This window comes from Poecilia mexicana, unplaced genomic scaffold, assembly GCF_051168715.1.
Source record: "Poecilia mexicana isolate PSO_F unplaced genomic scaffold, ASM5116871v1 scaffold_4, whole genome shotgun sequence".
Lineage (NCBI taxonomy): Eukaryota > Metazoa > Chordata > Actinopteri > Cyprinodontiformes > Poeciliidae > Poecilia > Poecilia mexicana.
In genome coordinates, this window is record NW_028263373.1 from 30,109,940 (window position 1) to 30,126,142 (window position 16,203).

General features: G+C 39.7%; 1 protein-coding gene across 1 annotated transcript; it reads right to left on the minus strand.

Annotated features, from left to right (window-relative positions):
• Window positions 1-1,724: 1,724 nt before the first annotated feature.
• Window positions 1,725-3,147, minus strand: fam187a (family with sequence similarity 187 member A). The gene is made up of 3 exons (XM_015001502.2): window positions 2,956-3,147; window positions 2,158-2,435; window positions 1,725-2,082 (listed from the first exon to the last, which is right to left on the minus strand). The coding sequence occupies exons 1-3, from the start codon at window positions 3,145-3,147 to the stop codon at window positions 1,725-1,727; spliced, it is 828 nt and encodes a 275-aa protein (XP_014856988.1).
• Window positions 3,148-16,203: the final 13,056 nt, after the last annotated feature.

Sequence of the window (16,203 nt, forward strand, 5' to 3'; positions counted from 1 at the left end):
TGGCTTTCCTCTGCTACATCCACCACAACGGCTTTCCTCTATATATATATATATATAAATTGTTCTATATATCTACTGCATACCCCTAAAATATGGAGTACGCAGTACCTGCAAGAGAGGGGAGCGGCTATCTGCTGATTAGTTTTTCGAGAACAATCTAAAACACGACTTAATCAGTTAATAAATAGCTTTTTTTCTCATTTCATATTGTTTCTGAACTGTTCGTGCTTTGCCAGAGCAGCGGTGCGATACGTGGATCGCGGAAGGTTTTGAGTCGATCTCAGGATTAGGAGACAAACTGAACGCCGCCAGGAGGCTGAGGCCAGCGTCCTCCTCTGATTGGCTTATCACAACGTTTGTAACTTTACTATAGAACAACAACAACAACAACAAAAAAAATCAACAAAATGTGTTCAAATTAATGACCCAACAATCTCAGTAATTATTGTTTCAACAAGGTGTTGCGCAATTCTGTGCGTTTCGGTTCCATTTCCAAAATAACGAGCAGAGCAGGAGTTTAAAATTAACTAATCAACCACCGCTGTGTTCATGAGAGGCTTATTAATAATCGCAAAATAAATATTAAGCCTGTAAACCTAATATCGTGACGGACTGAATGTTATGTTTCTAACGTAAACTCTGGTCGGCTTGGAGAGCAGGAGGTTACCATGGCAACGGGTGTGCTTAAACGACAAAGAGAGAGAGAGAGAGAGAGAGTAAAAAGCTGCAAGTGGTTTAGAGTTGATGCCTGTTCGGGTTGTTTTACCTTTGTTTAGCTTTGCTGTGGCTCATTAGAACAATAAACACAAACTTGGATTTATTATCTCGTTCGTCTGTGAGTATTACGTCATTTACAACAAACGGTAAATATGTAACATTATTTAACAAACAAATAGCTTCTACCGCGATAATTATGTGAAATTAAATTAATTGTCTAATATTAAAATATATACTTTTATTGCTCTCTGGCATCTCGCTTTGAGCTCAGAGTCTGAGAGGCTTTTCCTCCATCTTTTTTTTTTCCTCCTATTTAGTGGAAATATTGATGTTGATGAGATTTTGTCCAAAATAATAACCTTTTTCAACCTTTATCGCTCCACTGTTGAAAATGAGGCTCTAACATTCACAAATGACAGTGAAATAAAATCCAGTCCAACATCTGGTTTGAGGTGATTCCTGTGGAACCTGTTGGAGGAAAAATATCCCAACTTCAGACGATGAGCTTTAACCTAACAGAGCTCTGTGGTTCCTCCTGTCAGTATGAGAGTCAGGGTGAGGAGGCACCATGTTAGGAAGATGAAGCTGCAGGATTTTCAGAACAAACAGGTCATGATGCTGGGCTACTGATTATCCCTCTGTCTGGACACAGGATCAATATAACCAGTTTAAAAGCTAAAATGAATGGTTATATGTGAGACATGGAAAACTGGGATGCACTCCATGCCATGATGTTCAGAATTTAGGTCTCATAGCATCTCAAGGTGTCAACATTGCAGCCAGTGAGCTGAGAGAAATACAGCTTTATTTTCTAGCAATTCAAGAGCTACCAGCTTTTATCGCTTTGCAAAAAAATTCATCAGCACATACAACATACACTTTTGTCATAGTAGCTCCAAGAATTTAAAACTACTTTCACCCCTGAAACTAAACCCAACATTGTTTCTGAATTATTCCTCAGGCAGCTTAGTGTGGCCGCCTAAAACTATATTTTCAGACTCACATCCTTACCTGTACCCAAGAAACGCCATCAAAGCGGTCAGCTTTGAGGGTGGGGAAGGTTCAGGTGGGCATGTGACTTGGCAGCTTCTGATTTCTACCTTGGGCTCCTGGTTTATGCGGCTGAATGACACGGGGACTCCTTCTGAGCCACAGGAAGCCACTGTCTGATTGGCCAGTCTGTAGCGCACATGCAGGAAACGGGAGTAAACGTAGCAGAGTCCGATACGGACCTGCTCACCTGGAGCGCCACAGCGGTCGCACACTGACCAGGACCGGTAGCTAATGAAAACCTTGTACATCGGGTGGGAATAGACGACGAAACTGCTTCTATGTCTCTTCTTCTTTCTACTTTCTGTAGAGACCCTGAAGGCACCAAATCAGAGAGTTATCATTGATTATTACAATGTCATAACAAAGTTTTTGAGTCTGTCTCCTAACCTGGGGGGGGATCTGAGCGCTGGAGCTTCCTGAATGTCCAGGTCGTAACCATAGAAGAAGTCTTTATGTGCGGAGCCGCAGATGTAGAGGCCGGAGTCTTCAGGTCCCGCTATGAATATCAGCAAACTGAACATCCTGATGGAGAATCGACTCCGCAGGTCACTGCTGTGAGGGACCTGACTTGTGTCCAGCAGCTTGTTGCCATGGTTATCTGTCAGGGCTCTGGTCTCATCAAAGCTGCTCCAGTGTTTTCTGAAGAACCAGACAACTGATTGGACCTGAAACAAAAACAATGAGGAGGATAATGGGGGAATGTAGGCTCTTGATAAAAGATGCTGTTCAGATAGCTGAACCTTTTACTGTCACTTTGGTTCAGCCTCCAAGTGAGGCTAAAACCTCAAGTTGATTAAGGTTTTATCCTGTTTCCAGAAGGAAAAAATGGAAAATTGAATTATTACAAAAACCCTTTTAGTTAGTAACCAAGCAACCATGTTCATCCATTAAAGGACGCCACGGAAACTGCAAATTACTTATTGCCTAGTTGTTTTCATTACATAATTTTGAACACAGGACAGATTCTGACTAGTAAACAACACAGTCTTAACTCAAACAGCTGTCAAAAATAACATATGATGGGGAAAAGAGATATTTTGATAAAAAGATATTTCTCTGATGTATGGCCTAACAAACCGAACACCAGATAAAAATCATATTTATTGTCACTAATAAAGTCCTTGATAAGTCAATGTAAACTTGTGGCTGGACCAGTAAATGGGACGTAGGTTGTGTTTGGGTTACCTCCTCCGGTTTGCAGTGGCATGGCAGCTCCACGGTCACCCCGGCTATGAAAGCAGCATTAGTGAAGGTCAGGAAAGCAGGACAGGCCGTGCTGGAAAACACATCCTTCTTCTCCTCAGGAGCCTCAAAGCTCCAGACCACAGAGCACATCAGGACCACAACCAAACATGTCAAAATCATGGAAAACAGCATCAGAACTTTATGATTTCATGAAAATAACTCAGCAGACTTTCCAGTTGAGTTACAGAATGGATCACCGGTTACGACAAACATATTTGAATCAAAACATATGATTTAGCTCTGAAACAAGGCTAACTTTGAAAAATACTTTCCCTTCAAGATATTCTGCATTTTCTATCTTTCTCTGACAAATGTGCTCAGTTTAGATTGCAATAAAATTTGATAATTTTTTATCTTTTTTTTTCTGACATAATCTTGATCACTCGTTTCTATGGCAACAAAACAAACCTGAAGTCTTATCACAAAGTTCAAAGATGTTATTAATTCAAACTTCATTAAAAACAGAAAACAACCTTCAACCCTGCATCTAAAACCAAGTGAAATAGCTACAAAGTCGATATGAACAGAACTAGTTCTGGTAGTAGAATATACTACTGTTTATTTTAACAAGCTTTTGCTCATGCACTAATCACAGACCTAATACTTTAAGTTCTGTCTTTAGGCATTTTAGCGCTTTTGCTAATTTTTATCATGTTTAGCCCTATTCGTTTCCCTAAGTCATTTTTTTATAAGTAAATTCTAAAGCACTAATTTACTTGGTAGACTTTCAGTTGGATAAAGTTTGATATTTGTGTTGAAGTCTTGAGGATGAAGACAGTTTACACACCACTTCCATTTCCTCCCCATTTTCTCAATGACATTATGGTCGATGAAAATTAAGTCATTATAGAACGTATGAATGTCAGATTTAGGGTTGTAGAAACGATTTGAACTGCTGTTAGCGTTTTAGTGTTAGCTTGGTATCCTATTGGTGCAGTGCTTTAGTGTTAGTGGAGATATTTTTTTCTGATAATTCTTTAGGGTTTGCACAACTAACTTTTTATTTGCAGTCAGATTTTCTCTTTCACTTTCTGAACACACATGCAGCAGAACCATGGTTGGTAGAAAACTGGAACCCTTTGCTTTTCTCCAGGTTAAATATATTCCACTCTGCAAGTGAGGAACCAACCATAACTCACACTCCACACTTCAGGGTTTGGTGGCGAGAATTCAACACAACTTAAAACAGTTAATTCATCAAGTGCTATCCCACCAGCCCTGCTGCAAGCACTTGTTGCTGCAGGATTACACAGGTCTGTGCGTCAGCAGGCCTCCAGCAAAATGAGTGAACAATGAGTAACTCAGCTTCCCGCTGAGACAAACAAGACTCCTACTGCATGATGCAAGCTGTCAGCTACTGCTAAAGACAAAATGAAAAATGATTTCCCTGCAACTATGTGTGTCCAGATGTGTGTGAAAGCTTGCAGAATTAGTTACGTACAGAATGGCCTCATTTCAGCCAGAATGACAAAAAGCACGACCAGAGAAGGAAGGACTTACAAAGTCATGATATTCTCCATTGCCACATTAATTTCAAATAGATTAATAATTACAAATTGAATTCCAAATATGTCATGGAAAAGCCCAGCAATCAATCACTACCAAACATGCTTTGTGCCAGTTTAGCATTGTTAAATTGATTATAGGGATTGAAATATTAATTTGCAGTGACAGCAGTCATTTTGACTGTCCAGTCCACTTGTTCTGTTTACCTGCAGAAGGCTTGCAGCCATCTTGGAGTTGCTTTTACAATCTCTGAGTCTGATCTATAACCAAATGCTTGTCACTAATCAAACCAGACAGGAACAGGAAGTGTCTGGTCATATGAATTAGACACTTCCTGGAGGCCTTCCAATTTTACCACACAACTGGAAGCTAGAGACTATCTGTTGATGGAAACATAATATTTATGCAGTATTTGTCTGTAATGTACAGCATATTATGCATACTTTAATCCCTTATACACAGATTGTATTTACAGCAGATTAAAAAATGAGTATTTGCTGTTAAACAGATGCTAAATAAAGCAAAGCTGTAACATTTGAATATAACACTATTAATATATGCAATAATGGTTCAAATTAATAAGATAAAGCATTATTAGGCATGACTCAGGTTGGTAACAACAGTAACCTGTTTCTGGAATATGCATTAAGCAACATCAATGGACACAAACATCACCTTTGCTGAAATAAAGGGTTTTATTTTGGACGTTTTCTAACCTTATTCCTGTTGTAGAAAGATGCCGTATAAACCTGGGTGTAGGAATGATGGTGGATGGCAAACAGCTTGTCATTGCATCATCTATTTAGCTGACTGTAGCTACTTAAAATCTAAAGCATTTTGAACATCGGGCTGTTGTTACATTGGTGCTGTGTTTCTATGAACTCATGTTCACTGAACCTGTCAGACTCCTTTTGGACCAGATGCAGTTTGAGAAACAGGTTCACTCTAAGACCATTTTGGGACATTATAGCCCACTTTCACTGCAAAATGTCACAATCTGGCACAACTGACAGCTGATCCAAGATGTGTTCAGATCGCTAATGCTTGGATTTTTTTGAAGTTGGCACTTTATAAAACAAGCTTCTTCTATACTGTCTGTGTTACCAGGGTAACTAATCCCACCTTGGGCAATGGTGTTGACAGCACTACTCTTTGGAAAGGTCAGAGATTTTACATGTTCTGTGTTGGTGGGTGAGGAGAGGCTGCCTAAAGCACAATCCTTTCTTAAATCTGAGTGAGGCAGTTACAGCTGCTGAAAGGAAAAAACAGTTCAGCCCCGTTCTGAATGATTAGCTCGAACTAAAGCTCCCCGTGCTTTATGGTGTTGTAACTATAGACATTGATCAGAAACAATGTGATTTCTATATTTGTGAAGATGAAATAAATCTACAGCTGCAGGTAATCTGGACGTTTCTGGAGAGAACATCTCTGTTTGTTCCAGGTATTTTTAACAAACATGGTGGTGAATCTGATCTGTGTTGAGAGGCAGAAAGGAGAACGGAGGTGAGCAGTGATGTTGAAGAATACGTGTGGCGTGGGTGGGAAAAGAGCTGAAACTTTTTGCTCATTCAGGTTTGCAAAAATATTATAATTTCATTCAGATTTGGTTGTTGGAAGATAAACCTCCACTCCTGTCCATCAGGTTTTCCTCTAGGATCACCCTGCATCAAGCTCCATCCATCTTCCCCACAGCAGTGATTACATGAGGTTGATTGTCAGCGCTAAGACCCGCCTCCTGCCTCTGATTGGCGGTGCATTTCTTCAGACGGCTGCAGCAGCTCATGGAGGAGAAGGAGTTCAATATTTTCAGATATTCTGTCTCATATTACACCTCATGACATAGAGACAGTTTTAACAAACATGCACAAAACACATTTTTGTAAAAGTTACACTGTTGCTCTAATTGTTTTATTTTTTGGTTATTTACAACTTAAGTTAAATTAATAGAAAAAAAACATAAACCTGCTTTAAAATCAATGTGTCTCCTTCTGTTGAAGATTCATGAGAAGGATTAAAAACTTCCTGAAAACTTTACTGTCAGTTCCAGTGGTTTTTGAATTCTGATCTCATCATCCTGCAATGAATTGTATTTTTTAAATTAGTTATTCATTGTATTTTATTCACATTTTATGTCTTTCCTACAAAGGCAACACAGTGTCACAAATCCTACACAATGAAACACAAAGATCCGTCGGACCGTTCCTGCTGCTGCTGACAAACATTCAGTCTTCATGCTGTTTATGAGCAGCAGAGAACATGAGCACTTCATCCTCGTTGGCCTCATTAATAAGGCTGAATGTATAGGAGAGGTATGCCTCTTTAATCAAAAATGCATTAGTCAGCTGTTCCCACAGCTGAAGGTTTTGCTCTTTGAATAATTTATATTTCTTCAAAATGTCCTTAAAATGGATGTGGCAGGGTGACTGGATGTAGCGCCGTGCTTGACGAACTCCTTCTGCTGAAATCCTCCATGCAGCACCAGCTGTTATGACTGACACAAGCCTCTGCGTGTGGGGGGAACCCGGGTCGGGAAATGAACAGAATCTCCCAGAGCGAATGGCAGTGATTGTTTTATGCCACAGCAGCATCACAGCACCACCAGGCATGTCAGAGCTGCTTTAACCGTGAACAGGAACAGGAACAAGGTGAATGGTAACAAAACTTTCTTGTCTGAATAAACTCCATCTGTCAACTCAGAGCGCAGACGTTAAAATACTTCTGTTGGTTTATAAATCACTGGCTGGTTTATGAACTGCTGCTGCTCTCATATCAGCCTTCCAGATCTTTGGGTCAGAACCAAACATGGAGAGGCACCGATCAGCTTCTATGCACCACAAATCTGGAAAACACATCCAGAAAACTGCAAAACAGCCGAAACACTGAGTTAAATCAAGGTTAAAACCTTTGATTAAGAATAACTGGAACATTGATCCGTATATTTGATGTGTGTTTGATGATTTTGATGATAGCTTTTGACAAAATGTAATCTGCATTGCTTGTTTTTTAATCGGTTGCTATATTATGTTTTGAATATACACATTTTACTTTCTTTTTGCTAAAATGTTCTTAGTAAATAGGTTGAAACTGCTGCCAGCCTGACTGAAACAGAGGAACTCATAACACACTTTTAAAAGTGGATACACAGATCAACGTTTAAAGTTTTAATCTTAACCTTCAGAGATTTATATGGACAGACTCCTCTTTTCTCCTGAGCTTTTTTCACTGTGCATTTCTTGTTGCATATATTTTCTTTACTTTACCTTCTGAAGCACTTGGTGTCTGTGAAATCTCTCTCTATAAATAAACATTCACTAGTTTAAAGAGCGGTTCCCGCTCCATGGATCTGTGACGCTCAGGTGATGTGAGTTTCTCATGTTTGTGGAGTGATTTCTAGATAATTGATTGCAGTAATTTGCTGGCTTCTGTTTGTCCCATAATTATTCCTCTTGTTGGCTCTGATGAAATGATCACTTCACTTCACAAGAGCAAAGAGGTCGCTCTAATTTTTGACATTTTATTTTAATGGTTCATTTTTGTGGCACTTTATCATCAGAAACCAAACAAACAAAAGGCCCATCGAGCTCAGGGCTCTGCTGCAGGGCTAATTTACTGGAATACAGAAAAAGCATTTACACAAATACCGAAAGTCAGCTCTGTTGTTCTGCTTCTGCAGGAGGTTTATCAGTCCATCCATCTTAGTTCTGAGGTTTACAGCGAATGTCCATCTGTCTGTCCACACATCTGTCCCTCCTGGACCCACAAACAAACAATCCCATCAGATCTGATGCTGCATTTTAAATACCACCGACTCCAGGTATCATCATCATCATCATCATCATCCCCCCTGCTCCTACACAAAGGTCCTTTAAATGGTTGGACTCTTCTAATGAATCATTTATCCTCCACTTTCCATCATCGTCTCCTCGGCAGAGGAAATTATTTTTAGCAGCCAGCGGTAATCTAACATGTTCGGTTTCAGTCGTTGATTCTGGCTCCATTAAGCGCAGCACTCCGCCGCTGAGAGATCTTTTGGTTTTGACTAATTACACACTCGGCCACAAACCGCTCTTTCTTGCTTCGCATGCTTAAACAGGAAGGATGAGATGACGGCCGACCCACAAACACGTTTTTTGTTTTTTTCTTTTAGTTTTTCTTTCACGGTTTTGTCCAGGTGACGTGAAAAATGCATAACAAGAAAAATCTTTCTGTGCGCCTCAGTTGTGGAGCAAACCTGAAACCTGAGATGTGCAGAAACTTTGTTTTTAAATATGAAAACATTTTGTTTACAGAAACGTTTGATCTTAAACAAAATAATGAACAATTTAAATGCTTCTGTTATGCATTTTTTTCATCAGTTTTTTTAACATCTATTTGTGTTATCCAAGGCTTTTATGTATATTTTCCTTCCATCTTTCATTTGGATCAACCTATTTATGGAAACGTCAACAGAGCAACAAACAATGCAGAATACATGGTTTTATTTTTCATTAATTGGGAAAATATTCATTTTATTGTGTATTTATTACTCATGATATGTCTATAATTTAGTTTTTCTCTCAAAACGTAAACGTTTGACGTGATTGTGATTTGAATATTGTGTGTAATAATCGTGATAATGTGTTGTTTCCTTCAGAGCTTCCTGATCCAGGAGGAGGATTTGGACTTTTGGATGCCTGCAGTCACTCGGCCGTCAGCGCAGTGGAAACGTTTCTCAGGATGTCGGCAGAATGTGGAACTCCAAGCAGAAACCGACTGGATCAGATAGAAAAGCAGAGCTGCTCCCGATCCATCATTCAACTGTTTCTTGTGAAATTCACATGGATTTTCTGTTTATTCCTCTCAGCTTTAAACAGGAGTTTTTGTTTTTTTCACCCAGTCAGATGCAAACAGCTCTGATCTTGGAGAATGCAACACTTCATTTTGCTGTAAACTGCATAAACATAAACACATTCTGTATGTGGGTGAATTTTCCACTAAATGCATGCATAACGATTTATTAACATGTGAGAAATGTCATTTCTGTGCAGAGAGGCAGTGTTTACTCAGTGGTGTTATTTTAAGAGCAAATCTTCCAGAATGCATCAAGGCCTGAAAGCTCTGGGTTTTCTCTTTGTGCTGCAGAACGGACTTCAGATGTTTGTTGGTATTTTATTACTGACAGCTTTTGAAGAATTTCTAAGCCCTCATTTGAATCATTAAATAATAATAATATTTTTTCACCATACAAAATCTAACCTAACTCACCTCTTGGGGTCAACAGTCTCAGTCTCTCACTGACAGCAGCTGAAGGTGGATTTGGTTCCAAAATCTCTTTTTTTTTTTTCAGCTCAGCTGCAGCAGAAGAAAAACAAAAAAATTATGTTTCTTTTTGCTTCTCCCGTTGAGCCTTTTCCTTCTCTTCAGCACCTAATCATGAGATCCAGGCCGTTCCTGATACATTATTCGTCTGATTGTCCGGTTCGACTCACAGCCAGTCAGGGCTGATTTTCCCTTTCAGATGAAATGAACTCCTCAACTTCCACAGTTTCTGTTCAAATGACATTTAGTCCACTGCAGAAATTTTAATTTAATTAAATCGTACATCCGACCTTCCACCTACTGCACTTTATTTCTTGACCTCTGCTGCTCATGTTTCCCAATTAAGTTAAATGTCATTCCAGCATCAAAGAATATTCCTTATTATCTTTTTTCAAATTCAGGAAACTGATTTTTTTTTAACAGAGAATACAATGCAGAAGAACTGAGCTGGAAAATGATGCTGGTTAAATATTCGGTTTGAAGACGTTTGCAGGGTTTATTTTCTAACATTTACAAAGAGCAATCTTCAAATAAAACATTTTTAGAATCAACAATTGACTGAAATTGTGAACATTTTCCAATTTTACATCATTCTAAGTCACTTATTATCTTTTATCATTTAGCAAATACAACTATGCAGGATGCATCTTAAGATAAAACCAAACCACCCTGCTGAGAAGTGAATATAAAATAACTTCATCTATTAATATCCAAACTTTCTTGCAGTGATTTGAAAAGCCTGCTTGAAGTTTTCTGCGCTCTGGCTCGCTGCCTCCTGTATATTTAATTCATGAGTGTTTGCTGAAACGTCCTCAGAAAACTTTTCATTTGACCACCGTACGCTACGTATCGAGCCGCCTCTTATTTTTCACCTCTCCCCAAACTTCACCATTCAATAAAGTCAAGCCTCCGATTTTGAGGTCAAACATTTGATTCAGTCAGGTTTTCTCAAAGTGCTGTCAGATCGACTAATGGCCGCAGAGAAAACCCAAAATCAATCCGTGGCCGGGACGTTAAGCGTAGCTTTCATTTTGTTTGCGACCTTGCTCCTCCAGCGGCGTGTTCCTGAAGGACACACACTCGTTTCATTTGAGAGGAGTGTGTGTCCGGCCGGAGAACACACACTGCCCTCCACTGTCGGCCTGAGAGCCGCTGGCCGCTTCCATCAAAGAGCTCTGAAGAGGAGCTGCTGGAGGACCGGGAGCTGCTGCTGTTTTATTTCTGGACCACTTGGCTCTGCAAAACTCACTCACTGGCCACTTTATTAGGTACACCACACTGGAGCCATTTTTCTTCTTCAGCCATGTACTTCCTCACACTGTTGCTGCATATTTGTTTGCTCTGCATCCAATCTTGTTTTCTCAAAAAAGATTCTCTGTTGGATAAATATTTGGAGTGAACAGACTAGAGCAGGGGTCTCAAACTCAATTTACCCGGGGGCCGCTGGAGGCAGAGTCTGGGTGAGGCTGACTCTGCCTCACCCAGATTCCACAAAAAACATTTTAAAAATATCCTCAAGTGTCATCAACATTTAATCATTTCTCCAATACATGAACTGCAGGCTTTGACAAAGACATGATGAGGGTGTGACAAAATTTAGGGTGTGTTCACACTGTAGCCTGAAGTGACCCAATTCTGATTTTTTGTCAAATCGGATTTTTTCGCCAGGCCGTTCACACAGCCACACATATGCGATCTGCATGTGTTCTGCAGTCTGAACGGGCAAACGACCCGCATGCGCAGTAGAGGGCGCAATAGCGTCAGCGTTCTCAGTGTTCTGCTGCCATAAAAAGAAGAAGTGCTACCTGAGTGAAGTTGGCCCCCCCACCTTCTTCAAATCAGACAAAATGGGTGTCAATCAACTCGGCTACGTTTGTGTTGATTTGTGCAGCAAAATTTTTTGTTTGTGCTGCTTTGGCTTTGAAGATATTAATGAAAGTGTAAAGGTCAAAAGGTCAACCAGCCCCCCCACTTTTATGAAATCAAACAAAATTGGTGTCAAACATTAGTGCTATGTTTGTGCTGGTTTGTGCTGCAAAAATTTTCGTTTGTGCCGCTATCATTTTAAAGATATAAAGAAAGTTGGATTTCATAAAAGTTGGGGGGCTGGTTGACCTTTTGACCTTTACACTTTCATTAATATCTTCAAAGCCAAAGCAGCACAAACAAAAAATTTTGCTGCACAAATCAATACAAATCTAGCCGAGTTGATTGACACCCATTTTGTCTGATTTGAAGAAGGTGGGGGGTTGGTTGACCTTGGATGACCTCTGGAAACATTTCTTTATATCTTTAAAATGATAGCAGCACAAACGAAAATTTTTGCTGCACAAACCAGCACAAACGTAGCACAAACGTTTGACACCAATTTTGTCTGATTTGAAGAAGGTGGGGGGGCCAACTTCACTCAGGTAGAAGTGCTCAGTGTTTGCGGAAGTAAACATGGAGGCTAACGGTGGAGCTTAGCTTACATATTTGAAGTTGTTGTCCAACCGGAGCAGCATATTAACAACTTAATCCTCATATAATCCGTCATAGTTGTTTTTCTTCCCACTTGCGCTTATCAGGACGCAGAATTTGTTGAGCATCAGTGACGTTCAGTTCGGATGAATGCGGCCTGGACGCTAGGTCGCATTTGAATCAGATACGCATCAGATATGGGTCACATTCAAAAAGAATCCGACCTGAGCTGTTCAGACTGTCATGAAAAGATCAGTTACAGGTCGCATTACGTCAAAAAAATCGGAATTGGGTCACTCTAGGCTGCAGTGTGAACGCAGAGTAAGTTTATGCCACTTGACGTTGCTCTTATTCTACGTTTTATAGAAGTCTTTAGCCAGCTAACAATGTATGGAGAACGTCTCGACGTGTGACATCATTACCGCTTCTACTTGTCACAACAGCGCGGCGGACGGCGAGCAGCCCGGTAGCAGTCGCCTTTCTCTGCGTTTGACCGTGGCATTTGTTAATGGTAGAAAGTACCGGAATGGTGACTGCAGGGAAGGGCAACTGGTACCGGACTGTTTGTAGTGTGCATGAAGTCAGTGTAGCTTAGCCTAGCACCGAATGTCAGCCATGACGAGGAACGGCGGGCGAGACTTCCTTCAGAGGTCCGCTCAACCTGTGGGTCGCACTAATACTTTCATATCACGGTGGGGGCCACAAGACAAAGTCCTGCGGGCCGCGAGAATGAGACATCTGGACTAGAGGAATGGAATAGGAAAGGCTTTTATGAACGGATAGATTCCTTTTTCTGAGACTATTTCCTGTAAAACTGTGAGACGATTGAGTGTGAAAATGTAAGTTTCTGAGATACCAAAACAAAAATATATTAAAAAAAAAAAAAGATTCTGATGTCATGACTGAACTTCAGAAACTCGTCTCCAAGGAGTCTAAGCTCCCAAATGCTTTGATCTGCAGGCATCTGATTGGCTGATTCACTATTTCCATAAACAACAGATCTAACTAATAAAGTGGCTATAGTTAGCTCCTTACTGTTGCTACCAGAGTGAGTTTTCTGAAACGCCTCCAGTCAGACCTCCGACTGGGCTGGAGAGGAATGTTCCGGATCCATTTCTCTTCTATATTGGAAGAAGTTTTTCTCTTGACACAAGTGAGACAGATGAACCTTGTTCAGTTTAAATGGATTCAGCTCAGATTCAGCTCCTCCTTGGGGACACCATGTTACGTCTGAGAAAAAAAAAATCTCTCAGACAGACAGATGGCAAGAAGCATGGAAGCATAAGAGCTAAAAACAAATCCAAGAAGACGGAGCAAACTTTAGATGTAGTTAAATATCCAAGAAGTTTCCCTGTGAGGCTGATGAATATTCATGGCAGGTTTTTGCGTCACGCTGCGCTGGTATTCTGAGGAGTCTGGTTTAGATAAAATGTGACCACAGGCCACAGGAGCTGCTTCTACCTGTGAATTTCTGCGTTTTCCATCTTTATCTTCCTCCTTTCCTTCCCAGGAGCTTCATTACGGTCGTCCCTGAGGAGGAATCTTTCTTCTGCTTCTTATCTCTGTTCTTGATGACTCCAGTGTTACACAATGCACAGTAAGCAGAACCGATCTGCATGGAGAAATGTAAAGTTTATATGAAACCCCAGGTTTACAGGGAGGCATGCAGACCTTTGCAATAAATTAAAAATATTAATTAGAAGTTCCTTCATTCCCATAACTCACATTGTTTATATAATATGTAGATTATTGCAGGTACATTGATGTTTTACAGTTTTATCTCTGTTAAAACTATTTCATTTAACATTAGAATATTACATAAAACAAATTGAAAAAAACATTTTAGTACAGAAATATGGGTTTAACAACTTTTTAAAAGATTATTTTCAGTATTTTAATGTATTGACTGTATGCCTGCTCTTCTGTTAGACCACACTATACTTCTTTCTGCACTCAAAGCAGTCAGATGTGTTTATGATGAGAGAAAAGGAAATGACATAAATTGAGGCAGGAGAGCTAATTACAGGTGAGTGGTTGCAGCTGGGGAAAGGAGCAGGAAGAGGCAAACGATTAACAGCTTCGAAGAGGAGCAGAAAACAATGAGAAAGAGGCAAAAGCTGCATTTCCTTTGACCATATCATTTCACAATTTGACATTTTGAAAATAAATTTCCTTCATGAAAACATGGCAACAGTGATGGGCAAATGAAGCCTCATGAAGCAATGAACCTTTCCAGCCCTTTGCTTTGCAAAAAGGTTCGTTACTCAACGCTTCATTCATTGCTCTATAGTGACATCTGCTGGTGAAACTGTAACAGTCTTGTCACTCAGTTGGATCATACTTCCAAAAATTACTAAATGTAATATTGTCACAAAGTTTTCATCAAAAACTCATGTTTAGTACAGGATTATCAATGAAACCATATTTAATTGTCATATGTTTTAATTATTACAATTATTTGTAAGCAATCTAATCCTGGTTTATGTTGAACGTTAGTGGTTGTGTTGGGTTTTCTTTTATGTCATAGATGGATTTGACAATAAAGACAATTGATGTTTTAATGTCTTGAGAGTGCAGTGCCTGTTGGGGCGTTCACTTTTTCTTGGATTTCTAATTGGCTCTGATCCCTCATATTTGGCTACATGTTGAATTTTAGTTCTGCAACAAGTTTAAATCTGTTTCTGCTGTGCAAGACTGATATATCTTTGCTAATCAGACTACAAATAATAGTGGAACTTTGCAGAAGGTGAGAAATTGGGAGGTGGAGGGTTAATTATTGTTATCTAAGAAGAATTTTATTGTTAGGATAATCTCAAAGTATTCTCAGATGTCAGATTTTCCTCTTGCTGGCTCCATTTCAGACAATCAAGTTTATTTGTGTAGCACGTTTCAGCAACAATGCAGTTCAAAGAGATTTACATCATAAAATCACAAAAATATAGTTATTAAAAAACAACATACTCTACAATTGAGAAAACCAGTAACAAACATTTTGATGAGTGCCATCAATACACATCGAATATGTTGGTCAATGTTCATTTTATTTGGCCACTGAAGACAAATATCATCCTCTGATGCGACCAAATGGACAACAACCCATGACACAGCAAGGCTCATCGCGCTTTTATTTTGAAAACCGACACGCAAAATGAAGCAGTCACGTGACCCATGCAATGCGAGGCCTCGTTTGTTGCCAGTCACGTGGTTTTCAGCAAGACGACACAAGCCTCGAAGCGGGGCTTCATCGGCCACGCCCCCTTTTTACTCGGTACAAGCCTCGAAGCCTGGCTTCACAGAGCCCATCACTACATGGCAACAAAAAGCAGCTTGTTATTCGTTGAGTTGGTCTTTGGCCATATTAATCCGTTTATTTTCCAAAACTGCAACAGAAACTTTTTATGCATCAAGAGTCACATGATCTACAACCAGACGCTGCCAGTGGAGCAAAACCTGAAGACGACAGGAAGTAGTTGGATGATGACGGTGCAGCGTGTTTTTTTAATGACTTAACTTGTGAACAAACTTATTCACGTGAAATTTTAATTCTTATTTAATGGAAACATTGTAGAGGCAAAACTATGTTGTTGTTTTTTGACATTAGTAAAAAATAGACAAGATTTTGTGCTCATTTGCAATTAAAACACGAGATCAAACCAAAGAGTTTATTACTTGTTCTTATATTGACTTTTTTTTTCCTTTTTGTGACATAATCTCAATTGATATTTGTAAGAAACATCATGATTAGGGGCTGGAGATGTTTCTCTTGGGTATCTTTTAGATTCAATCGCAGGTTTTCCTCTGAATGAGCCGATCAGGTGCAGCAGTTTGGGTTTCTAACAGTGTGTTTGTGAGGCCTGATGTGGAGGGAAACGATAAGCTGCTGATGACAGATAATAGTTTCCTCCAAGAAAAGGATATTGGTGT

Coding starts and splice junctions, on each gene's coding strand:
- fam187a (XM_015001502.2), bottom strand. CDS start 3,147: ATGCTGTTTTCCATGATTTTGACATGTTTGGTTGTGGTCCTGATGTGC. Junction 2,436..2,955: donor GCCACTGCAAACCGGAGGAG/GTAACCCAAACA, acceptor TTTTTGTTTCAG/GTCCAATCAGTTGTCTGGTT. Junction 2,083..2,157: donor GCGCTCAGATCCCCCCCCAG/GTTAGGAGACAG, acceptor TGGTGCCTTCAG/GGTCTCTACAGAAAGTAGAA.